The sequence below is a fragment of the Phyllostomus discolor genome, chromosome 8, assembly GCF_004126475.2.
Source record: "Phyllostomus discolor isolate MPI-MPIP mPhyDis1 chromosome 8, mPhyDis1.pri.v3, whole genome shotgun sequence".
Classification (NCBI taxonomy): domain Eukaryota; kingdom Metazoa; phylum Chordata; class Mammalia; order Chiroptera; family Phyllostomidae; genus Phyllostomus; species Phyllostomus discolor.
Genome location: NC_040910.2, coordinates 113,329,502 through 113,353,376, shown reverse-complemented (window position 1 = coordinate 113,353,376; position 23,875 = coordinate 113,329,502). Strand labels below are relative to the sequence as shown.

The window sequence follows — 23,875 nt, the reverse complement described above, 5'->3', positions numbered from 1 at the left end:
GGGGGAGGGGCGACACGCACCCGCGGGCACGCCCTGGCGGCAGTCAGGCTTCCTGGGAACCGGCCCGGCGGCCCAGGGGCCCCCCTCCTGCCAGTCCGGCCTGAGAGGCGGGCGCAGGTGCTTGGCACCGGAATGGCAGGGAGCGAACTGTTGGAAGCAACTTCAGTTACTCAACTTAAACTTAGTAACTCGCTCCGCGAAGGAACACGTTACCCGTGGAGCCGACTGTGGTGAAACGTTACAGGACACTCACAAGGCGTTTTTCACACCGAGAAAATGCTTGTTTACAGGAGCGCGCTTCTCGGAGGGGAACTCAAGCCCGAACCCCGTGGGATCCTGCCTGGCTAGCGGTCACCAGCAAGGCGCCGGCACGCAGCTGGCGACACTAAGGGCGTCCCCAGCTTCCTCATGGTTTTTGTCTTTGTTTTAGAATGAATACGCCTTCCTCCATATTCAGAAAAAAAATAGTTTATTTTCCTGTTGAAAAGTTTGAAAGTGAAATTATTTTGTAGACTGTGTTCCCTTGACGCTACAGAGAGGACACAGGTACCAACAGTTGCTCAGGAACTGGGTGTGGGACAAGGACACTCGGGTGACGACGAAGGCGGGACCAGCAAGCAGAGCCGGGGGGGTCTGAGTGTGCACCCACTGTGCGAGGGCTCACTGCAGTCACTAGGTCTCTGTAAACAGCGCCGGGTGGTCACAGCCCCTGCACTTTGTCCCCTGAGCTGAGACTCGGGGTTTAACCCTGGCCGGGAGTGGGGGCAGGAGAAGGGACCCAAGTTCCCTGGGAGGTGGCAGCGGGCAAGCTTCGGATGAGAAGGTGGGTTTGCCGATGCGCCCCACTGGACAGAGCAGGAGCCAGCCCAGGTGAGCAGGAAGTCCAGCGCCCATGCGAGCCCTCCACGCGCAGAAGCGGGAGCCCCCAGACCCAGGTCTCGCTCGGGGGGGCCCGTGCAGCCTGGGAGCAGGGTTTGGTCCGCAGGCGCTGCCTTGGCGAAGGGAAGGGGGGACTGGGAACGCTGGGGTCTGACTTGGTTTAGTCCGGTGGGTGGTGGGGAACATTCCTGCAGGGCTGGCCTGTGCATGTCTCTAATCAGTGTCACTCTCCGAGGGTGGACGTGGCTGTCACGACACAAAGAGATCCTGTGGCCCCCGGTGACACGCGAAATCACTGCCTCTCCCCCGGGGGCCGGCCTGGGAGGCGCAGGTCCGGCTGCCTCCTAGAGGGAGGGCCTGAGGGCGCCCAGCTTGCCGGCCACGGTCTCCGTGAGCTTGAGCAGGGCCTTCCGGAACTGGGGGTGCTCCTCCTGCACGCGGGCGAGGATGGTGCCGATGGCGGCCAGCCGGTCCTCCAGGCGCCGGCGCTCCTCCAGCAGCGGCTGCTTGGAGCGGAACAGGAACACGTACCTGCCCTCCCTCGCGGCCTGCAGGTGCCTCAGGCGTGTCTGCAGGGCCACCAGCTCGGAGAGTCTCTTGGGTGAGACGAGAGACCCCGAGTCAGGCCGAGTCAGGCTGGGGAAGTGTAGAGAGGACGCCCACCGGCCCCCCCAACAAACCCAGGCTGGAAAATACGATGCAGAGCAGAGCTGCACGGGAAAAGGATGGCAGGAGGCCTCCACGTCTAGGGGACAAGGCTGGGGTAGAGCCTTCCTCCATGGTCCGAGGGGCGGGTGACCGGCCGTGCGGCAGGCCTGAGGCCGGACGCTTCCCCCTGCCATCTCCCCATCCAAGCCAACCAGCCCCAGAGTCCCCAGTCCTGCCTGACCCTCTTCCACTCACAACGCCCAGTCTCGCCCAATCCCACTGGGGTGACTCTGAAATTCTGGGCGCGCTCAGAGTGCCGCCCACTGGCCCCATGGCAGGCGGAGGCCCTCTCTGTGGGTCCCCTCAGCCCCGCACCCACCCAGAGAGAAAGGTCCAAGGTCACCACGGTGGTCCCCCACGGGGGCCTCGCTTCCCTGCAGTCCAGCCTGTGGCCTCCGGTGGCTCCGAGCGACCTGGAGCTCCAGCCTGGGCCACTGTCCCCTCTGCCTGGGGCGGCCGGCTCCCCCGCCTCCTGCAGCCTGACTCCCATGCCCTGTCCTCTGAGCCCCCCACCTAAAAGTGCGACCCCACCCCACTCTGTTCCTGTTTATTCTTCTCCGTTGCGTTTGCCGCCTCTACCACCTGATGGCTTGGCTCTGACCCTGTTCACCACCTGTCCCCCTGCCCCCGGAACGCAGCCTCGGGGACAGCGGCTGCTGCCTCTTCTGTCCCGCTCGGCAGCGCTGGCTCCCAGGGCTGTGCCGGGACCACGGCCGGAGCCTGGTGCGTGTGGGACGGCCGGAGGGTTGCCAAGCGCTTGGTGGGGCCACCCCCAGTCTACCTGCCGCTTGAGGGCGGTGAGCCGCTGCAGGTCGGCTTCGAGCTCCTCGGTCTGCGTCTGCACGGCCGTCAGCTGCGCCTGCTTCTCCACGAGAGAGTCGCTCATGCGTTTCTGGGTTTCCTCCAGCTCCAGGACGTTGTTGCTGCACACCTCGGTGGCCTAGGGGGCACAGACGGGGTCATCCGGGGCCCTGTGTCCTGGCTGGCCAGCAGGCGGAGGGCAGCTGGGCTCCGGCGAGCCTCCTCCGCACCACGTGGGAGGACCCCCAGAGAGGGCACGGACAGCCCCGCCCCTCGGGGTCTGTGACCCGGGGGGTGTGGGGGGTGAGTTCCGGCTAAGCCCTCGCCGCAGACTGCTCCCCAGAGGCCGGTGACGCCCGCCAGCGAGGCTGGTGGCCCAGGCCGACCCGGAGGGAGGGGGACAGGCGGATGCCGGCCCGTGGCCGGGCCGTCCCCGGCGGGCCCCCTACTTTGTGAAGGTCCCTGATCTTCCGCCGCAGCTCTGCCTGCTTGTGGTAGAAGTCCGTGCGGGTGAGCAGCTTCTTGTCCCTCTTGCTCTGCCCCTCGGCCTGGGTGGCGATGGTCTCCCTGCGGGTGACGGCCAGCTCCATGTCGCGGACCATCCTCTCCTGCCGCTTCAGCAGCTGCGCGTGCTTGACCTGCAGACGCGGGGCCGAGGGGGCAGGTGGGAGGCTGGCCGCCGCCCCACGCCTGCCGGGGCTGGCGGGGGGACAGCCCCCGGAGGACCAGGGGTCTGGACGCCCTGTCTGCTGGACAGTCACGTGAGGGTCTGCATGGAGAGTGAAAGGGGGGTAGGGCGACCCCGAGACCCGGTCGGAGAGCAAGGGAGGTCAGGCCTCACGAGGACCACACGCAGCCCAGGGCTGGACCGGAAGAAGGATGTCAGCCAGGCCCCCAGGGAGTCTGGTTTGTCTGCAGTCTGGGTCATCGGGCTGTCCCAGGGCAACCTTTTCCGTTGGGACAGACACACCAAGGTGGGTGGGGCCTGGGCCTGGGGCTGGGGCTGGGGCTGGGCAGCACGAAAGGGAATCTGACAAGCAGGGACACAGGTGTGTATCTTCGTCAGCCCTCACAGCCCTGTGGGCCACGACAGGTGAGCATTTGCTCAGTTAATTACCCCAATTGAAAATATTAGTGGAGCCCTGGCTGCTGCAGCACAGTGGATTGAGCGCCAGCCTGAGAACCAAAGGGCCACCGGTTCGACTCCCAGTCAGGGCACATGCCTGGGTTGTGGGCCAGGTGTCCAGTAGGGGGCGCACGAGAGGCAACCACACATTGATGTTTTTCTCCCTCTCTTTCTCCCTCCCTTCCCCTCTCTCTAAAAGTAAATAAAGTCTTAAAAAAAACATCAATGGAGCCCTGACCGGTGTGGCTTCAGCGGCTTGGGTGTCGTCCTGCAAAACAGAAGGACGCCGTTTCACCATTGATTCCGGGCCGGGCCCGCGCCCGGGGGTGTGGGTTCGGTCCCCTGTCACGGCATATAGGAGAAGCAACCAACTGATGAATCTCTCGCACATCGATGTTTCTCTCCCTCGTTCTCTCTTCCTTCCCCTCTCTCTAAAGATAACTAATTAAATCTTTAAGTAAAAAAAATTAAAACGTTAGCCGACTGAAGACACCCTTGACTGCCAAGGCGGAAGGGACACAGGGATTCTCAAGTACGTTCTGGGGAAAACCATCTGTCAGACTGTAGCTCGGCCAGGAGGTCACCCATTCTCTGACCCTGGAACCCTAATTCCGGGCTCCCGCCCACAGAGAGCCAGCGAAGAAAAGCCAGGCCCCTTCTCTGTGGTTTCGCGTCCTGAGGTCTCAGCTACACAGGCTCAACCGGGCGCCGACGCTGTCACTCGGAACATTCCAGAAAGCAACGGTTCGCAGGTTTTACATGGGCCCGTGCTGAGCAGCCTGGGGACACCTCCCGCCTGTCGCTCCGTCCCCATCTCCACGCTGGGGACACCCCCCGCCCGGCTGTCACTTTAGCAGCCACCTGGGTCCCCGGGTCGACCGTGCAGTCCAGGTGCTGGTGTTCAAGTGGCCCGCGTGCCACCTGATCGTCACGGCCCCCAAGCGCAAAAGCAGTGGCGCTGGCGGCTGAGACGCGCCAGAGAAAAGCCGGAAGGGGCTTCCCCGGAGTGAAGGGTCCGTGTGTGTGTGTGTGTGTGTGTGTGTGTGTGTGTGTGTGTAGGGGGGGAACATTGCTCAGAGGAGGTTTGGTGTTGCGGGGAGAGGCCCAGACTCGGGGGCTACTGGGACGACACTATTGAACAATAATGTAACATTGTTTATAGTTCAACACTATTCTAACATTGTGTGTAGTGACGGACCAGCAAACTGGAAACCACCCCCTTTTCATCAGCCGGGGCGGTCTCAGTCAGGTACAGGCTGCGGGGAGTACATCCTGTGTCCGTTACAGGGCGGGCCGGGGCCCACGCTGCTCTTGAACCAGGAGCCGCCGACCTGTAGGCCCGGACCCCCTTTTTGTTGAGGAGAAAGCGAACCGCCAGCAGGAGGGAGGGCGGCGGCGGCCCGTCCGTGCGTCTGTCCCAGCTGTGCTGGACCGACCGACCTGCTGTGGCCGCAGACCGGGCGCCTGTGGTTTGAAAAGTCAATTAAATGGGGTGTGGTTTTTTATTTAAAAAAATTTTTTAAAGATGTTATTTATTTATTTTTTCAGAGAGGGAAGGGAGGGAGAAAGAGAGAGAGAGAGAAACATCAATGTGCGGTTGCTGGGGGCCGTGGTCTGCAACCCAGGCATGTGCCCTGACTGGGAATCGAACCTGCGACACTTTGGTTCGAACCCCGAGCTCAATCCACTGAACTACGCCAGCCAGGGCTTAGTGGGGTGTTTTTTGTCCCTGAGGCGCCCAGAGCACGTGTATCCGGTCAGGGCCCTCTGAGCTCCCCCGCCAGAGGGCGGATTGTTCAAACCAGCCAGTGAGACCGAGCTCCCACCTACCTCCCCGAGCTGCTCCTGGCGGTGTCCTTCGAGCCCTGGACCTTGGGCTCAGTGACAGCTCGTGACGTCATCGCTGGCATGACCTTAAGGTCACAAAACCCAGCGAAAGGCGGCCGGGGAGGGCGGCCCTGCAGGAGCGCCCCCCAGGGACACAGGGGGTGTGCTCTCTGAACCCTTGTGTCAAGCGGGACTCCCTCTGGCCCGACAGTGGGGTGCGCCTCCCCAGTGGGCCATGAGGTTCGGGGCCACACCAGCGTTTCAGACACCTGAGCGCACGGCCTGCCCCGGGGCAGGGTCAGAGGGCACTCGGACCCGCCGAGCTGGGGCCGTGTGAGCCTAGGTCGCCCCGTCATCAGTTCCGGGGGGAAGCACAGACGCTGAGGTGCGGCTGGCGCCCCCCAGGCCCCCCCACCGGCCCCGCCCCCCGCGCCCCCGCCCACCTGCATCCTGTGGATCTCGGCCTTCATGGCCCGGATCTCCGTCTGGCCCGTCTCCGAGCTCACCGAGGCGCGCATCTCCTTGGCCAGCTGGATCTTCTTCTCCCAGAGCATGATCTGGTGTCTCGGGGCGGAGACAAGGCCGAGTGAGGGCCCAAGGGTCTCGGGAGCTCTCCCCCTGCAGCTTCCCTGGGCTCCGCCCCTGAGGCCTCGCTGCGCCCCCAGGAGCCCCGCTGGGGGGCCGGAGGTCAGGCCCGGGCAGAGGGGGGCGCAGTGCCTGGTCCCGGGGCTCACGTCTGTGATTGCGTGTGGTCCCTCTGGGAGACCCTCCACCCAGTCCTAGCCGTTGGGGGGCCGGTGGCACGTTTCCCTGCCCAGGCACAGCGAAGGCCGTGCCTGGTAAACAGGCACCAAGCTCCCCCATTCTGGGGCCAGGCCCCGACGTCCTCTCTCCAGTCCCTGCCGGCCTACCCAGCCCAGGCCGGGGGGCCATGCCTCCCTGGGGACCGGAGAGGGGCCGCAGCTGTACAGGTTCCCCTCCCTGGAGGCGGGGGTGCGTTTCCCACCCTGCTGCTCCCTGCCTTCCCCCTCCGTTCCTCTCCCTGCCCCTGGAGCCACTGTCCCCAGACGTGGTGCTACCGGTGGCAACTCCCGTCCACAGCACCCAGGGGGGTGGGGGGCAGGTGGGGCTCCCAGGCTGGCCTAGGCAGGGGCAGAGGGGGCCGAGCACGGCGAGAGGGACCTGGGCCCAGGACACTGTCACGGCCCAGACCAGCTGCCAGCTGGCCTCTCCTGCGTGAACACGGCAGCCCAGCCACCGTGGCCACAGCGCGTCGGACCGTGAGCGTTGCCGTGAGTGGAGAACACACAGCCGGTTTCCCAGAGTGGGCACGGGACAGGGTGTGAAATTCAAACCCCAGTGGGAGCACCAGCTGCTGGCTCACAGCGCGTCCACAGCTGTGTGTGAGCCGTGGCCCCAGAGTCCGGTGGCTTCCACAGAGACCGTGCGGCTCCCAAAGCCGAGAACAGGCACCGCCCGGCTGTTTCTGGAGAAGCTTTGCCAGCTCTTGAAATAGACAGCCTGTGGCCCACAGAGACAGAGAAAGGCAGGGAGACACAGAGACAGAGAGACAGAGACACAGAGACAAAGAGAGACACAGAGACAGAGAGACACAGAGACAGAGAGACAGAGACAGAGAGACAACAGACACAGAGGCAGAGACACACAGAGAGACAGAGACAGAGAGACACAGAGACAGAGAGAGACAGAGACAACAGAGACAGACACAGAGAGATACAGAGACAGAGAGACACACAGACAGACAGAGACAGAGAGACACAGAGACAGAGAGACACAGAGACAGAGAGAGACACACAGAGAGACAGAGACAGAGAGACATGGAGACACAGAGAGACACAGAGACACAGAGACAGAGAGACAGGGAGACAGAGAGACACAGAGACAGAGAGAGACACAGACACAGAGAGGGTGGAGCGGGCAGCTTCGGGAGGCGCCGAGGACAGCGAGCACAGTGACAAGCTGGCACGAAGAAAACCCAGAGCAGGCTGCTGGAACGTTAGCATGGGTTGCTTTACAGTCAGGCTTCATAAAAACAATGTAATTAAAAAAAAACTTCATCTCAACGAACCTGCTCTATTCTCAGCGACACCTGGTCTGGGGGACCAGAACCCGGCAGTACCGGCCACCTGCGTCTGGGGTCAGCCAGCCCGGGGAGGGGGTTTCCGTGGGCGGCGGACACACCGGGGCCCTCAGGGGCGCGGGGCTGGGGGCAGGCCGGGCACTCACTCGGCCTCCACCAGGCTGTTGAGGATGGACGCCTTCTCCTCCGTCAGCTGGTCCAGCCGCTCCTGCATCTGGAGGGTCTCCCGCTCCAAGGCCTGCAGAGGGCAAGATGGGGGTGGCTATGCAGTGGGTGCCCACAGCCGGCCCCCCCCGCCCGCCCGCATCCTGGGGGCGGCAGGCACCAACCTTGAGCGCCTGCACGAAGACGCCCTCGGCCACCAGGCGCTCCTGCTGCAGGTCCTCGGAGCTGCTCCGGCTCTTGCTCAGCAGCACGTTGAGCTTCCGCAGGTCGTTGTCCAGGTCTCGCAGGTGCCGCTCGATGTCCTTCTGCTCCTTCTTCTCCTGGTCGATCTTGTCTGTGGTGCAGAACGGGGGCCCGGGAGGCAGGCCCCGAGGGTGGGTGAGCAGGCCTGTGACTCCCCTCGGCTCGCCTCCCGCCCCACTGTCCTCTGGGCACCCCCCACCCAGTCGCGTCCCTCCAGGACCAGGGGCGAGGGACAAGGTCCCTTCTGGCTGCTTGGTTTCCAAAGCCTGTCCCTCCCAGGGCCTGGAAGGACCCAGGCAGGCGGGGGCGTGATAGAGGAGGACACGCAGGTTCCGGGCACGGCAGGACACGCGGGGACCCTGGCCCTGCCCTTGGCACCCCCTCCAAGCTCAGGGGTCACAGGCGGAAAACACTGGCCCTAGTCTCCAACAGGGGGCTCAGCGCCCCCGGCAGGGCAAGCAGGGAGCAGCCCCGCTCAGGTGCAGGGAACCCAACCACTGGGCAGCATCCGCAGGGGCCGCGTGGCTGGGCTGACCTGTGCGGACCCTGGGTCGGAAACCAGATGGAGCCACAGGGACCAGGGCGCCTCAGCAGGTGGCCACTGGGCGGATGGCACCCAGGAAGGATGCCTGACCACCCTGGACGCCCGGGCACGTGCCAGACCCCTAGGGTTTAGACACAGCCTGGGGTGTGCCAGGGACTTGTGGGGGGGGGGCAGTGCTCTAAGCTCAGCTGCAGAGGAAGGAGGATTCTGTTCCGGAAGCCCCGGGCTGGGGGCCCGAGGGGCCGCCGACCCCCTGGGCAGGAGACCGGCCCGGGGACCCGCATGTCAGCCGAGTCGCCCTTCTTGGGCGGGAGGGCGCCCCTCCGGGGACTGTCTCTGGCCGCACCCCGAAGGCCGCCACTTAACAAACTCAGTGCATGTCCCCATCGTCCGCCACCGTGCCTGCAAACCGCCTGCCGGTCAGGGCGCCGCGGGCGGGCCACACTGCCACCCTGAGCCGTGAGGGCCGCGGGTCTGCCTCTGAGGCCTCGTGCAACCCACCCCCCCGCCACCAACCCCGGGCTGCAGAGTCACGGGCGCCGGGCGTGGGGAGGCCCTTACTCTCCACGCGCAGCTTCTTCCGCTCCAGGATGTGCACCTCCTTCCGGAGCAGGTGCAGGGAGGCCAGCTGCTCCTCGAGCTCCTGCGTGGCCCTCACCATGTCCTGCTGCAGCCGCAGCCAGCTGGCCTGGGCCCGCGCCACCTCTGTGCCCTGCTCGTCCAGCTGCCGGTGCAGCCTCTTCATCTCCAGCTCCAGGGGCCCCAGCTCCTCGCCCTGAGAGGGGGTTCGCCAGAAGGCGCAATGGGCCTCCTTGTTTGTTGGCCGAGGCCTGCTCTCTGGGTGGGGGGGCGGCTGGACGCTGGGGACCCCGCACCCCCGCCAGGGCCCCGTCCACACGCCCCTGACCCGCTGCGGGAGACCCGCTGGTCCCCACTGCTGCCCGGGCCCCATTGTGCCGCGGCCACCTGGGGCCTGGGGCAGGTTGGGCGGGGCCTTGCTCACTGGACAGGACCCAGCAAATGGTCTTTTCCCGGCAGACTGTCCCACTCAGGGACTTCTTTCCCTTGGCACCCGCCGGGTGCTGCTTGGAGAGAGCCCTCGGGGGCTCGGGGCCCACCCGAGCGCTTGCTGCTCGCCCCGTGCTGGGGCTCGAGGCCCCAGTTGGGGTCCTCAGGTCAGAGCCCCTGGGAAAGCTACGGGACTCCCAGCCTCAAACCCAGACTGGACTGGGCCACACCTGTCCGCTCACCACAACGCAGCGGCGAGAGCGGCCCAGCCCCCAGCACCTGATGCAGTCGCTCTCTGGCCCCAGACAGGGAGGGCTGCGGGCCCTGGCTTAGAGCCCCCCCCACCCCCGCCGGATGGGTGGGGAAGGAGGGTCGAATTCCCCGTGGGTCCACGTCTGACCCTGAGAGGTTCCCGAAATGGCCAGGCACACCTGGCGGCCCCCGGGCCCCCAGCCCCAGGCCGGGCCTACCCCCAGCTCCGACACCATCTGCTCCAGCTCCTTGCTCAGCGCATTGATGAGGCTCTGCTTCCGCTCGATGAGCGTCGTGCGCCGGCACACCTCGCTCTCGCTGGTGCTGATGAGCTCGCCCACCCTCTTCACCTCGGCATCCAGCTCGGCCAGCGCCGCCCGGTGGGCCTCCAGCCGGCAGGCCGCGTTCGTGATGTCCAGCGTGGCCTGGGCGATGTCGCCGTCGATTTTGGAAAGATGCGTCACCTGAGCGAGCGGGAAGAAACGCGTCTGAGCACCGGACTCCCCCGGGCTGGAGGAACCGCACGCTGCCGACACGGCCGCTATTCTTGGTCACCGGGACGGCAGGAAGCTCTGGGTTCGCCCGCTCACAACAAAGAAAGGTAATGATCGTTTCTTTTTTTATTTTTTTAAGATTTTATTTATTTATTTTTAGAGAGGGAAGGAAGGGAGATAGAGAGAGGGAGAGAGAAACATCCATGTGCGGTTGCTGGGGGCCGTGGCCTGCAACCCAGGCATGTGCCCTGACTGGGAATCGAACCTGCGACACTTTGGTTCACAGCCCGTGCTCAACCCACTGAGCTACACCAGCCAGGGCTGATTGTTTCTTCTTAGACAGACAGTAACACCCGCGGTGGGGAAGTGTGCAGACACGGGTGAGGACATTGCCCCCACCTGGAACCTGTCCGTCCTTCTGTGTACGGCAGGGTCATGCCCCACACAGAGGTTTGTAAGCCCCTTTTTTTGATCCTCACGGATTAAAAATTTACTGGTTGTAGAGAGAGCGAGGCAGAGAGGAACACTGATGTGTGAGAGGAAGCATCGATCAGTGACCTTCCGTACGAGCCCCTAGCAAGGACTGGACCTGCAGTATGGGCATCTGCCCTGACCAGGAATCGAACCCACAGCCCTCTTGGTGTCTGGGACGACGCTCCAACCAACTGAGCCACCTGACCAGGGCGTGAGCCACTTTTTGATTTGATAAGTCTTGTCTCCGCTTCTCACCCTACCATTTCTGACGGCCGTGCCACGCCCTGGCCATTGTGTTTGTGAACACAGTCTAGGGCAGGAGTCACAGCCTCGGCGGGCACGCCTCCATCCCTCCGCCGGTATCAGGGGAGCGCCCTGCCCCCCCGTCCACGGTCGGCCAGCTTCCAGCTTCGGCGGAGGAAACCAAGGTGCCTGGCGGCTCCGCCAGCAGGCGGTCACTGACAGTCCCTCTGAATAACGCCGTGGCAGACACTGGGCTTCTCATTTGTACTCGTGGGGCAAACGTCCCTGCCTTTTACCAAAGAGCTGGACACAGTCCTGCAAAGAAGGGTCCTACGGTTGGTGGAGTGTTGTCCAGCACCCCACTGGAGGCGTGTGACCCGGGGGCGCTAGCCCACCTTGGGTTAAGGGGCGGGGCTGCGGCCCTGGAAGAGTGGCCTGAGAGCACCGCAGGGCCCGCCCCAGGGCCCGAGGCTCTGACCAGCCCACCCGGCCTCCGCCACGGTCTCTCGGAAGGCAGGTCCCCTCCTGTGACACAGGGTCATCACAAGGCGTTTGTGCAAGTCAGGCACGGAGGTGGCTCACTTGGGAACGGGTCCTTTCCCGTGGCAGTGGCTCTGCCCTGACCCCCCCAGCCGCACCCCCAGGCTCCCACCAACCCCCAGCCCCTCCCCTCCCGGCCACCTGGGCTCCTCCCCTGGACCCCTTAGAGCTCTGTCCCACAGGCACTGTCTGACCGGCCACCGTGGGTGATTTCCCAGGACACTCAACAGTTCTAGGTTTCGAAGCCAGGCCCCGCCCCCCTGGAGCAGAAGGTTCCAGCATCTGCAGTCGCCAGCGCCCTGAGGGGCCACCCCGGGGCCCTCCTGCTATCTGAGCTCGGCCTACCCCACCGGTCCCTTCCTTTGCCAAGATTGTCCGCGGTCACCAGGCCACCCTGGGGTCTTCCCAGGGCCCCCCCTCCCTCTCAGCCCTGGCGCTCAGCACCCCCCCGCCAGCCAGAACGCCCCAGGGACACTGCTCCATTCTCAGGCCGCTCTCCCACTGAGTCACCCGGCCTCCCGGACGTCAGTACAGCCCTCGAGTGAACTGCCCAGACCCCACCGCTGGCCCCTGCCCACCTGCTCTCGGGGCCCCTGGGGCCCAGGTAATTCAGTCCACCCACAACCTCTGCCCCAGACTCGCCCCACCGGGCCCGCCTCCAGCCCTGGGGGTTTCCGAGCTGGCTCTTCACCGCCCTCTTCTGGACACTGACGGCAGTACGTGTATGAGCTTCGTGGGCAGCAGGAGGGCAGGGTAAGGCTGGGGGGTGGGGGCTGCGGACTGGCTTCAGAGGTGCCGCAGCGGGGCCGGACAGGTGGCTTCACCCCCCCCCCCCGCACTCCTTAGCCCCTGCAGCACACCCCAGGGTCCCCACATTTGCTCCCAGCTGCTGGTCTTGCCCCCAGCTCCCAGAGAACCACCTGGCGGGACTCCCATCAGGGCGTCCCGAGGAGATCCAGCTTTTCACAGGCTCGGTTCCAGCCCCGTGTCCCCCCCACCCCGTCCTCAGCGCAGACAGGACAGCTGCCCCCCTCCCAGGTGTCTGGGGGCGGTGAGGCAGCTACAGGCAGTCACCAGGTCGTGGGGACCCAGCCCCCCCCCAGGACAGGGGAGCCCCACCAGCTGGGTTGCTGGTCGCCTTGACGACAGTGACCTCCAGGGGGCGCTGCCTCGGGCCTCCTGAGTTGGGCTCAAATTCTGTAAAGGGTCAGAGTCCACCCTCTGACACCTGTGGGGGTCTCCTGCCCGGGAAGACAGTGCCAGTGAGGCCCAGGGTCCCACAGGGGCTGCGCACCAAACTCCTGGGACCTCCACCCAGGGTCCCCCACCTGCCACCCTGCAAAGGGCCTGGGCTGGAGGCACACAGGCGGAACCTTCCGGAGGGGCCAAAAAGCACGGGCGTGCGCTCCTGGTTCGTGTGGTGGCCGCTCTGCAGACCCATAGCGAGGACCGGCCTGTCCCCTGAGACCCCACTGGGGGGCTGCCCATGAGGGGGTGGGGCCTCCCACAGGGTCACAGCATGGGAACAGGCGAAGGAGAAGCAATTCCAGCAATTCCAGCAATAAGGACACGGGGACCTGGGACCACAGTTCAGAGCGAGGCAAGACCCCGGAGGATGCAGAGAGAGAGCTCATGGTGGGGGACAGGGGTCCCCAAGCCAGGAAGGCCGCACCCCCGTCAGGAACCCCAGGTCGACCTCGGGCAGGCGGAGGCTCGGAGGTTCTGAGGTCCGTTTCACACGCCCCTGCCCTCGGACCCGGGGCTCGGGCCACGGGGCTTCCCCCTCAGACGGTGGACAAGGGCTCAGGGCGAGCCGGCCCCTGCCGAGTGCCTCAGTGTCCGACGCCTAGCGACAGCCGGCCACGCCCCCCAGAGCGCGTTGGCGAGACGCAGTGGCATGAGCACGACCGCGTGGCTTTCAAAGAGCGCGACTGGAAAACGCCACGTTACAGACGGCCAGCGGAGTGAGACAAAGCAGCACGGACGCGGGGAGACGTTGGAGCTGCGCTTTCCGCCTATGCGCTTCTGTGTCCGTCTCAGGAAACGAGCGGAGGTGGACTGGAGTGGACTCGGCCAGCGGCACGCGTGAGGCCCAGCGTGTGCCTCTGTGTTCGTGTGTGGCCGCCAGCGTGCGCGTGCAGGTGTGCGCAGGTGCGTGTCCCTGTGTGTGTCTTCCCGTGCGTGTATGTGGCTGCATGTGGACGAGCGTGTGTGTTTAGAGACGCCCCCAGATGGAAACGTGCCAACATTCTAGAAGGATGATGCTGGGACAGCTGCCTCATTCTCCTCCGACTGCCCCTCTCTCTCTCCAGGTTTTCTCGAATGAGAAAAAGCCTTCTCCAGGCTTTCACGGCTACAGAGAGTGCAACGTGAAGGGACACGCCGGGGCCCCGCCGCCACGTGGTCTGTCTGTGGGGCACGCCCCAGCCCCGCTGTCCACTGGGGGGTGCCCTCCGCCGCGGCGGCAGCAGCGGCAGGGGGAGGTGCACATACCAGGTTGGTCTTCTCCTTCCGCAGCTTCAGGATGAGCTGGTGGAAGTACTTGGTCATCTTGTTGGAGGTCATCTGCTCCTGCAGCTTCTCCAGGATGCAGGTGTCCAGCTTCCGGCGCACGTCCAGCTCCTGCCGGATGGCCTGGCGGGCCGCCTGCAGCTCGGCCATGGCCGCCTCCTGCTCTGTGTGGGCGCGGCCCAGCGCGTCCTCTGTGTCCTGCAGCACCAGCCGGTAGGTGTTGACCTGGCCCTGCAGCGCCTCCTGCCGGGTCAGGCACTGCGCGGTCAGCTTCTGCGTCAGCGCCGCGCCGGTCTCCGCCCGGTGCAGGAGGCCCGCCAGCCGCTCGTTCTTCTCCTCCTCGAGCACGATGGACTTCTTGTAGGCTTCCACCTCGGCGTCCAGGGACTTCAGCTGGTGCCGGCACTCGCTGCCCAACGAGAGCAAAGCCAGCGTGTAGGTCAGGCCAGCACCCGGGCCTCGACGGCCGCTTGCCAACACCGTGGTAGGGCTGTGACCCACTTCGAGCCCGCGCCTAGAGCGAGTTTGAGATGGCGTGGTGGGGGAGGGGAGGGAGCTGGCACGCAGAGGCCCGTCTGTGCCGTCACGTTACACCTGAGTGCTGTCCTGGTTTGTCTTTAAAGGTTTTATTTACTTACTCACTTATCTTTAGAGAGTGGGGGAGGAGGGAGGGAGAAAGGGGGAGAAACACCCCTACTGGGGGGCCTGGTCCGCAACCCAGGCATGTGCCCTGACTGGGAATCGAACTGGCGACCCTTTGGCTTGCAGGCCGGTGCCCAGTCCACTGAGCCACACCAGCCAGGGCTGTCCCGGTTCTGAAGGTGGGAACACTGACAGGACAGCGGCTCACCCCACCCCTGGGCGGCCGTCACCTCAAATTCGACTGCTCCCCGCTCAGCAGCTGGCCGTGGGAATATCTGTGACTGACGCCAAGGGAAGGAGGGCAGGTCCTGCAGGGCGGGATTTGATTCTTTGTGGGCAGGCTCTCCTTCTCCCCGGGGGCTGCCTGCTTCCCACCCGCCTCCCTCTGCAGCCCCCGGAGGGTCCGACACCAGCAAAGTGTCACAGTCACAAAAGGGGCGAGACAGCAACATTTTAAAATCCTGTACCTGGTTTTTCAAATGCCCTGTGATGTGATCACTTATCCTTGATAAAGATAATTTTTTTAAAAATTAAAAAATGCTTCCTTGAGCCCTCGCTGGTGTGGCTCAGTGGACTAGGCACTGGCCTGCGAACTGGACAGTGGCAGGTTCGATTCCCAGTCAGGGCACAGGCCTGGGTTGCAGGCTGGATCCCCAGTAGGGGGCGCACGAGAGGCGACTGGTTGATGCATCTCTTGTGCGTGTTTTTCTCCCTCTCTTTTTCCCTCCCTTCCCCTCTCTCTAAAAATAAATACATAAAATCTTAAAAATAAAAAAGACCACAAGAACAAAAATCACGGCATTTTAGAAAAAGAGAAAAACTTCCTTGCTTGGTAGCTACTGACGGAAAACCGTTGCAACAGGAACTGGTGGGTGCAGGACCGTGTCCCGCCTGCTGGGCCGTGTGAGGATGAGGAGGGGACCCTCCTCGGAGCCTGGGTGGGACTCGGCACACCGCGGGAGCTGGCCCCACCCCCTTGCCGTGGCCCTGTGTCTGGGGACACGTTTCCAGCGGGCACTCTCTCCAGGAACAGCTGGGAGACGAAGCTGGGGGGACGGTGTTGCGGCTGGGAGGGGGGTGGGCGGGGGTGGGCATCCTGGAGGCACCAAGGACTGGACAAAGGTGGGGGTGGGGGTCACACAGGAGCCACCCGCGTGCTGTGGTTTGTCCCCTCATTAGCAAGTCTTTCTCGGGCCTCCGTCTTCTGCCGGGCTCTGGGCCAGTGCCAGTGGTGGGGACCGAGTGGAAGCCACGCAGGTGAGCGGCACGCCACTGGGGTGTCACATAGGGGTCCCCATCGCCTGGGTGGTTTGGGGAATTAAGGCAGCGCTGTGCCTAGAGCCCCCTGTCTCCAACACCTGGCCCCAGGACACGCCCACCCTGGCTAGAAGTAACAGATCGGGGGCCTCTGACTCCCCCTGGGCGGGGAGATTAAACGGGATTCTGGCAGGAACGCAGCCCCGGAGTGAACAATCGGGCGGGATGGGGTTTCCGCTCACAGGTGGCGAGGCCTGGAATCAAAGGGACACCTTATCTCCTGCAGATAAACATGTCTTTCTCTTCCTCCTCCTGTCTCCTTAATCCTCCCAGGAAATCTGAGCAGGAAAGCCGGGCTGCTCGGGGGCCCGGGGAAGTTTGAAAGGGTTTAAGAATCGCCGAAATCTGGGTGAACAATAAGGGAGCTTTCAGGGCGGAAGCGGGGCCGCAGGTGCCTCCTTTGTCCCCGGAGGCCCGCTCACCTGGGGCCAGGTGGGCCCGAGCGGGGAGATGACAGCCCGGCCCCTCGACGAGGGGGGGGGGGGCAGGAGTGCCACAGGGGGGCGCCGTACCTGAGCGCCTCCCGGACGGTCTGGTGGGCATCGTCCCGGCACTTCATGCCCACCAGGCAGGCTGCCCACTGCTGCAGGATCCGCCTCTTCTCAATGCTGATGGCATCGATCTCCGCCCCAGCCTGCAGCCAAGAGGGGACGCTGTGTCCACGCGCCGGGATCAGAGCCCCAAGCTGCCGGCACCCTCACCCCTCCCCGTCACCCCTACCCCCCACCTCCTTTCTCTCGATCCAGCAAGAGGACAAACACAGAATGATACTCGGCCCTACAGGCCCCTAGGACCCCCGCCCGAGCCTTTCCTTGGGGCCCGGCCCACCAGACCCCGCATGGGAGCGGGCCTCGGAGCCCAGGTGCGGGCTGGGCTGCAAAGACCTTGGCCGAAGTCTTTCTTTAAGTATTTTAAACACCCACGTCGGTTTTTTCAAAAAAATTGTGGCCCTGGCCAGGTAGCTCCGTGGGTCAGAGCGTCGTCCGGATGCACCAGGGTTGCGGGTTCAATCCCCAGCCGGGGCTCACACAAGAACCACCCGATGAACCCACCAATAAATAGAACAAAAATGGACGTTTCTCTCTCTCTTCCCCAACCCCCCCGCCTCTCTCTCTCTAAAATGGAGAAATTAAAAAAATTTTAAAAAGTGTGTCGCTTCCATACAGCAAGCAAGAAGGAAATGACACCACCCATGAGCCCCCCGTAGAGGGCGCCACCTCTGATGCCCGGCGCTGTCTCCCCCGTGTGCCTGCCTGTGTGTGTCACCATGTTCTCCGTGTCTGCTCGTGATTCCGTGCTGACCCTCAGCATATGCTGAGTGGGTTTCCACGTCAGCAAATGTTTACCACCACCGACCTTGAGCGGCTCGGGGAGCTGACCCCTGGGGCAGGCGACACCCGGCGTGCCCGGGTCTTCCTGCCTGGTGGGTGGTGCCCATGTCGAGGTCCTCCGGGCGGCTGTTCCCTCCCGGCGGCTGCGTCCCGGGTCACGCCGGGGAAGCCCTCTCCGGCCCAGGAGTTTTAGAAATACTTCTCTTCTCTTTTCCTCTGCTACATTTTCCCCATTTAAATTCTTGATCCCATCTGGAATTTATTTCAGTGTCTGGTATGAGGAAAAAGTCTAATCCCCCCCCCCCAAAATGATTAACCACATGGCTCGACACCACGGGGTGTGTAACTCACTCTTTCTCCGTAATTTACAGCCCTCAGCATTTTTGGGGACCTGCGATGCCGGCCTCTGCGCGATGCTGGGGTCCCGGGGGGCCCGGGTCCGCCTGGCGGGGGCACAGCACGTCCCGAGTCTCCAGAAACCCGTCTCGGGGCTGAACCCGGGGCGGTCGGTCACCCTCCGCAAACCTTCCCCTCCAAACCAAGTCTTGGCTGGCCTTCTGAAGCCATTCTCCAGATAAACTACAGAACCGCTGCGCTAGCTGAAAGCCGTGTTGGCTGAGACTCCGACGGGAACACATCTGGACTCAGTCTGTCTCCAGGCTGGGAGGGAGGCGGCTGTCCCGTGGGTCCTGGCCGCGTGTCCGGTCCACCCGCCCGAGGCCTCTCCCTCCCTTGGGGACAGTGGCCTGTCCCTCCCTGTGTTCCTGCGCGCGCAGACACTGACGGGGGGGGGGTCGCAGGAAAAAAGGGAGTCAAGCAGCTTCGGTCTCCAGCGCTGGCCCCGGAATCAGGTGCCACACCGGGCCTGACCCGTCACTCCACAAGGGGCGGAGACGAGGGCGCTGCCAGGGCCTGAGCTTGTCCGGGATGCTTCCGCCCGCCCCCAGGGGCCGCCCCGCGGGCACAGCACGAAGCGCCAGTTCCCGGAGGAACAACTGCACGGCCTCCGGCAGCCGGTCCCTGTTGTGTCCCCACAGGGCCAGCCCGACGCTGTGAGACGCTGCCCAGGACCCAGAGCTGGGCCGCTCACGCACCAGGCGCCTGGGCCGCGGGCGCGTCTGCAGCACAGCCCGCGGGGGGGCGCTCTCACCTCGCTCACGGCCTTCCGCAGCAGCTGGGTGTCCTCGGCCTGGGCGACGTGCTGAGCCTCGAACAGGGCGATTTGTTCCTCCAGCTGGTGGGCCCTGGCGGTGAGTCGGTCCACGTGCAGGTCCTGGGGGACGAGACCACGTGCAGGCGTCTCAAGGCCAGACCCCCGACCCCAGGGGGTGACCCGGAGGCTGGCTGCGGCCCCTCCAGGCTGCGGGGTTCACGCCAGGGGCGCCGCCCTGGCCTCGGCCTCGGGGTGCCCTGTACCTGCTGCTTCTTTTCCAGCTCGGCCCGCGCCCGCTCCGCCTCCGACTTCTTCACGACCTGTGTCATCACGAGGATGTCGCCCTGCATGTCCCGGTCCACGTTCTGCATGTAGAAGACGTTCAGGGACAGGTTCTCCATCTCCGCGTGCAGGGCCGCCACTGCGGAGGGAGCCGTCCGGGTCAGGGCCCGCCGCCGGGCTCCTCCCCCGCGCCGCCACCCCCGGCCGCGGGCCCTGCTTCTGCTGGGACGCCCCACATCCAGCGACCCGCTTCTAACTGGAAGCCCCTCGTGGAACAGCGGGGGGTTGGGGGGGGCAGACTCTTCAGCGGCTCCCGCAACCTTCGACCCCAGCGACATTCCCGGGAATGAATCGATTCCAGCGGCGACCCTCGTGCGGCAGGAGGGACACCTTCAGGGGGGCCTGACCCAAGCGGGCGAGCCTTTTTTTAAAGCAGAGCGTCTCCTCCCGGCCGGGGAAAAGCGGAGGAGGACGTGAGAACGATCCTCCAGTTCTCCCGGGGCCCAGGGGATGGTGCCACCGGGGCGAGCTCGGCCGTGCGCCGCGCTCCTTTCCAGTTCCTCCGGCGGCCAGCAGGGGCGCCGGTGAGCGCGCCCCGCCCACCCCGGTTTTCTCACCGTAACTTCTCCGGGGCGGGGCCGGGAGCGGAGTCACGCTCCCCTGCTGGTTCCAGACACACTCTTACCGAGGCCTGGCCTTCTGCCCCAGCCCGGGGGCGCACAGCGGGCTCCCTCAGACTCCCCCTAGCACCCCCGCAGAGAGGATTCTCCCTCTCCTTTGACGGACGAATATAACATATTAAACTAGTGCGCTTCCTGATCGCAAATTATTCCCGAAATGAGCCCTTCTTGGCTGGGGGGGGATTTTTCTTCGAATACATCGTCGAGCTGGATCTGCTGCTGAACCAATACTTAATATTCGCTACTGCTTATCCAGGACTGGGACACCTCCTACGTGGGCCGGCTGCACGGTTCTCTGTTTCCGGCGCGGCCGGCGTCTGCGGCAGGGTTGTCCCGGGCCTTGTAAGACGAGGCTGGGGGCGGCTAGCTCCCCAGCTTCCCGCCCGCGGAGGGCTGAGTGGCGAAGGAAGTGTTGTCCTCTCTGTCCGTCCACAGCATCCCCCCCACCCCACCCCCCCGCGCTTCCGGAATTTAGAGACGTCGCCAGCGCTGTCTGTGCATGCTCATCGTCTCTGCCACCTGCGTGGCCCCCCCAGGAGTCTTTGACCCTGAGCACGCCTGTGTCTTGAATTCCTGCGAATGTTCTCCTCTGAGGTCGCTGGCTAGTGCCCCTGATCTTCTGGAATTCCTCTCCTAGGAATAGTACGCGTTCCCAGATCCGCCACCTTTTATCTTTCTCAGAACACCCATCGCTTGGGGTGCTCGCCCTGAACTGTGGGGGGAATTCCTCCAACCGGCTTTTCCGTTTCCGTGTTCACTTCTCACGGTACTGGTCTGAATACTTAACGCCTTCTCTTGGCTGACGATTATTTTTAAATTCCAAGCATCCTTTTCTCCGGTACTTTGGTCTCATTTCATGGACCAGCTTCCCAGAGCACCAGCTGGGGCCCTGCTCCGTTTTGGGGGCCCGGTCTGCCTGGGTCTGCCCCGCCTCCTCTCCTATGTGCTGGCCGCCCCATGACTCACCCTTTGACCGGAAGGTTTCTGTGGCTGCTGGGCTCACCTCCCTCCCAGGTGAGGCCGCAGCCATGGACCTTGTCCAGTGGCAAAGTTTCCTGTTGACCAAAGGGACGCAGCGGCCACACGGGTGGGCAGGGCCAGGGAGGGAGAACCGGTGCTGTTGGCCGGGACCTGTGCTGGCGGGACCGTCCCCGCTCCTGCTGCCTGGCCACCTCCAGAAAGCACACACCGTCGGCGGAGATGCTTAGATCTTTCCAGAAGCCCACCCCCACACCTGGAGCCTCGGCTGAGGGGCGCTGGCAGGCGCTCCCTGAGGTGTGCAGCGGGGAGGGCACGCCCGCTGGCAGGCGGCGGTCACACCTGCAGGGCCCACGCAGCTCTTTCTTGCTTCAGCCAAAAGTCGTGCTCTTCCCTTCCGGGCATTTCCGGCCATATCGGAGGCAGTCGGCGCTCCACCAGTGAGCACTGGCAGGACCGTGGTCGGGCAGCCTCTCCGGCTGTCCTCAGGGCCCATGGCGCTTCCTCCCGGCCACGGCGGGGACGGACGCGCCATCCGGTTCTCTTCCCGATTCTCTTAGGCCCTCCCCTCCATTACGACAGAAACACCGTGTTGTTGGAGTTGGAATGTTTCAGTGTAAAAAAGCGCCCAGATTAAAACGGCGTGCAGTAGGTCCAAGAAGTCGCTGCTCCCCGTGAGCCAGCCCGACCCCGGCCCTGCGCAGGGTGTTGGGTGCTGTAGTCGCGCTAGGGCGTGTGAGGGTCCCAGCGCCGCCGTCTCGTCTGCTCCAAAGCCGCCCGGCCTCCCTGCGTCAGTGGCTGCCTCCCCAGCCTCGGGCCTGCGGCTCGTTCAAGCCCTTGCGCCCCACGGGCTTCGCCTGACCGTTGGCACCTGCCCATGCCCTGTGGGCCCAGGCCTCCCGGCCTCCTGCACACGCCCACCTTGGAGCGCTGCAGCCCGGCCGCCTCCCCTGCTTCTCACTGTGCCGCTCTGAGGGGCAGGCTCCCCTCCCCAGCGGCTGCTTCCTGAGCAGGTGCCTTCTCAGACGTCTATGCAACCCCTTTCCAAAAAGCCTGGGCACCCTCTGGGCCTCGCTTTTCTGTGTGTTCTGTGACAGCCCGTGGGGGGCCCTCCGGGAGGTGGGGAGCCCTCAGGGACTCGAGGAGGCTCGGAGCCGCTTACGCTTCCTGTGTTCCTCGTTGGTGGCCTCGCAGGTCTTGGAGTAGAGCGCCCGCGCCTGCTTCAGCTCCTCCTCCTGCTGCTGGCGGGCGCACGCCGCGATGGAGTGGCGGTCGTGGCTCTTCTCCAGCTGCATCTGCAGGCGCGCCAGGTGCTGCTGCACCCCGTAGAGGTCCACCCCCAGCTCCTGCCGCTGGGCCCGGCTGCGCTTGGTGGCCATGCCCTGCAGTGGCGGAGAGGAACCGCCAGGTGAGGGGGACGTGGGCACCGGGCCAGCGGGCGGGCGGCCAGGGTGGGGGACGGCGCGTACGCACCAGCTCGCGGACCTCCAGCGTCAGCTTCTCTATCTGGCGGTGCAGGTAGCTCTTCAGGGCGGCCTGGAATCTCAGCATCAGGGGCTAAAACGAGGGCAGAGCACCTGGGTCAGGCTCCCCGCCCCTCCTCACCTCAGCCTCTGGTGTCCTCCTCCCTGGGGGGTGGGGGCGAGGCGGGCAGGACTTTGGCACTGGGTGCTCACGACGTCGGGCCCGGATTCTCACTCCGGAAGCCAGGGGTCCCCTTGCAGGCCCTGCAGGCCCGAGTGGGTGTTCTGGCAAAAGGACAGGGCAAGCTGGCGGGGGTCCCATGATGATGCAGGGTCAGAGGGTGCGCTGGCACCCATGGGCACTCAGCCCCTTGGGGGGCAGCCCCGTCCCTCCTGCGGATGGGTGCCGCGGCTGGGGAAGGCCAATGTGGGGCGTATGGTCCTGAGAGGGGAGCGTGCTGCCCAAGCAGCAGCCAGGACAGGGCAGAGTAACTGTTCCGTGAGCAGGGGCCACGGGGGCCCAGCGCTGGGGCGATGGGGCGGGGCCGTGCGGGCGGAGGGAGGCCCGAGCACCCCTGAGTCGCCCCTGGCCTACGCAGGACCGGGCAGGGTCTCCTTACGTGGCTCGGGTCCAAGACCACCAGCGGGGCCGCGTCTTCCTCTGCAGCGGCCTCTTCACTCCCCTCGGACTCCGCGGGCTGCGCCGGCCCTTCCTGGGAGGGGCTGAGCTCCTGGGTCCGGTCCAGGAGGGAGGGCGGGGAGCCTCCTTCCCTGGGGCGGGCGTCGGGCTCCTCTGGAGGGGACAGCAGGTGACACGGAGGGGGCGGCAGAGTCAGCTCTCAGGCGGAGCCGGTTTCCAGCCCCGGGCACGTGGGGGGCCTCAGGGGAAAGGTGCCCGGCGGGCGGGGTTCGGGGTTCCGTGGGCATTGGCAGCGTCTTCTGCTCCTGAATCTCTGTCCCCCGAGGGGACACGCTCCGCGGAAAGGGCCCCATAAACGGTGGGGAGGAAGCTGGCACCTCACGGACTGGGCATCCCAAGGGGCCACGAGGGGGCTCGTCCTGGAGGCAGGGGCTGCCCGTGGTACCTGGCTCGCGTCCCGAGGGCCCCCCCGGGGTCAGGAGCAGCTCGTCTGAGGAGGAGGCGCTGCTCCACCGGCTCAGCCTCAGGGGGTGCCGCGCCCGACGAGCAGGGCCCTCCTGCGGGAGCTCCTCGTCCGACGTGTCCTGGAGCGAGAACCACCAGTCCCGGGTCTGCGAGCACTCGGTCAGACGCGGGTGGGGGGGGGGGGTGGAGCGACCGGTTCGGCTCACCGCGGCGCTCACAGCCCTACGGGATTGTTAGAGGCAGAGGAAACCGTTGGGGTACAGAGGTTATTCGGGTTGCCCTGACCGGTGCAGTTCAGTTGGTTGGAACCTCGTCCTGCAAAACCAAAGGCTGCTGGTTCGATTCCCCGTCCCGGTCCGTGCCCAAGTTGTGGGTTCAGTTTCCGGTCAGGGGGTGCAGGAGAGGCAACTGATCGATGTTTCTCTCCCCACCCCTTCTCCCTCCCTTCCCTTCTCTCTAAAAATAAAGAAATTGAATCTTTTTAAAAAAGATTTAGTTTACTTATTTTTAGAGAGGGAAGGGAAGGAGATAGAGAAAGAGAGAGAGAAACATCATTGTGCGGTTGCTGGGGGTCATGGCCTGCAACCCAGGCATGTGCCCTGACTGGGAATCGAATAAATCTTTTTTTTTTTTTTTTAAGAGTGCTTGGCTTTTGCAGATGGTCAGAATGGACCTAGTCTACCCCGAGCCCCCAGCCCCGACCTGGGCCCCAGGCGCGCTGTCCCGCTGTCTGGGTCCGGGAATGCCGAGGAGCCGGCGTGCTGGGCGAGGCCCCTTCCCCGCAGGCGCCGACCCCCGGGCACCGGGCAGCCTCTCCGAGCATCCTCCTCGTCATGGATGTGCTCTGGGGCGCCTGGGCCCCGCCCGGGTCTTCCAAGAGGGCTCTTCCTCTTCTCTCAAACCGTTCACACGCGGAACACCGGGGTCAAAGATGTTTTCCCCCGATAAAACCGCCCAGCTCCATGTCAAGGGACTCTCGATCTCATTGCTGGCCATAGTTCTTGCCGA

The 23,875-nt window shown here is 64.6% G+C and overlaps 1 protein-coding gene across 1 annotated transcript; it reads right to left on the bottom strand.

Moving 5' to 3' along the window:
- Positions 1-500: 500 nt before the first annotated feature.
- Positions 501-23,863, bottom strand: CCDC40 (coiled-coil domain containing 40). Its single transcript, XM_036009082.1, has 17 exons — positions 23,721-23,863; positions 22,848-23,089; positions 22,383-22,555; positions 21,773-21,856; positions 21,462-21,681; positions 18,623-18,780; positions 18,357-18,479; positions 16,388-16,509; positions 13,899-14,325; positions 9,873-10,118; positions 8,956-9,169; positions 7,772-7,941; positions 7,589-7,680; positions 5,785-5,905; positions 2,838-3,026; positions 2,369-2,527; positions 501-1,475 (listed from the first exon to the last, which is right to left on the bottom strand). The coding sequence occupies exons 1-17, from the start codon at positions 23,861-23,863 to the stop codon at positions 1,224-1,226; spliced, it is 3,135 nt and encodes a 1,044-aa protein (XP_035864975.1). The 3' UTR covers positions 501-1,223.
- Between the last annotated feature and the right edge of the window lie 12 nt (positions 23,864-23,875).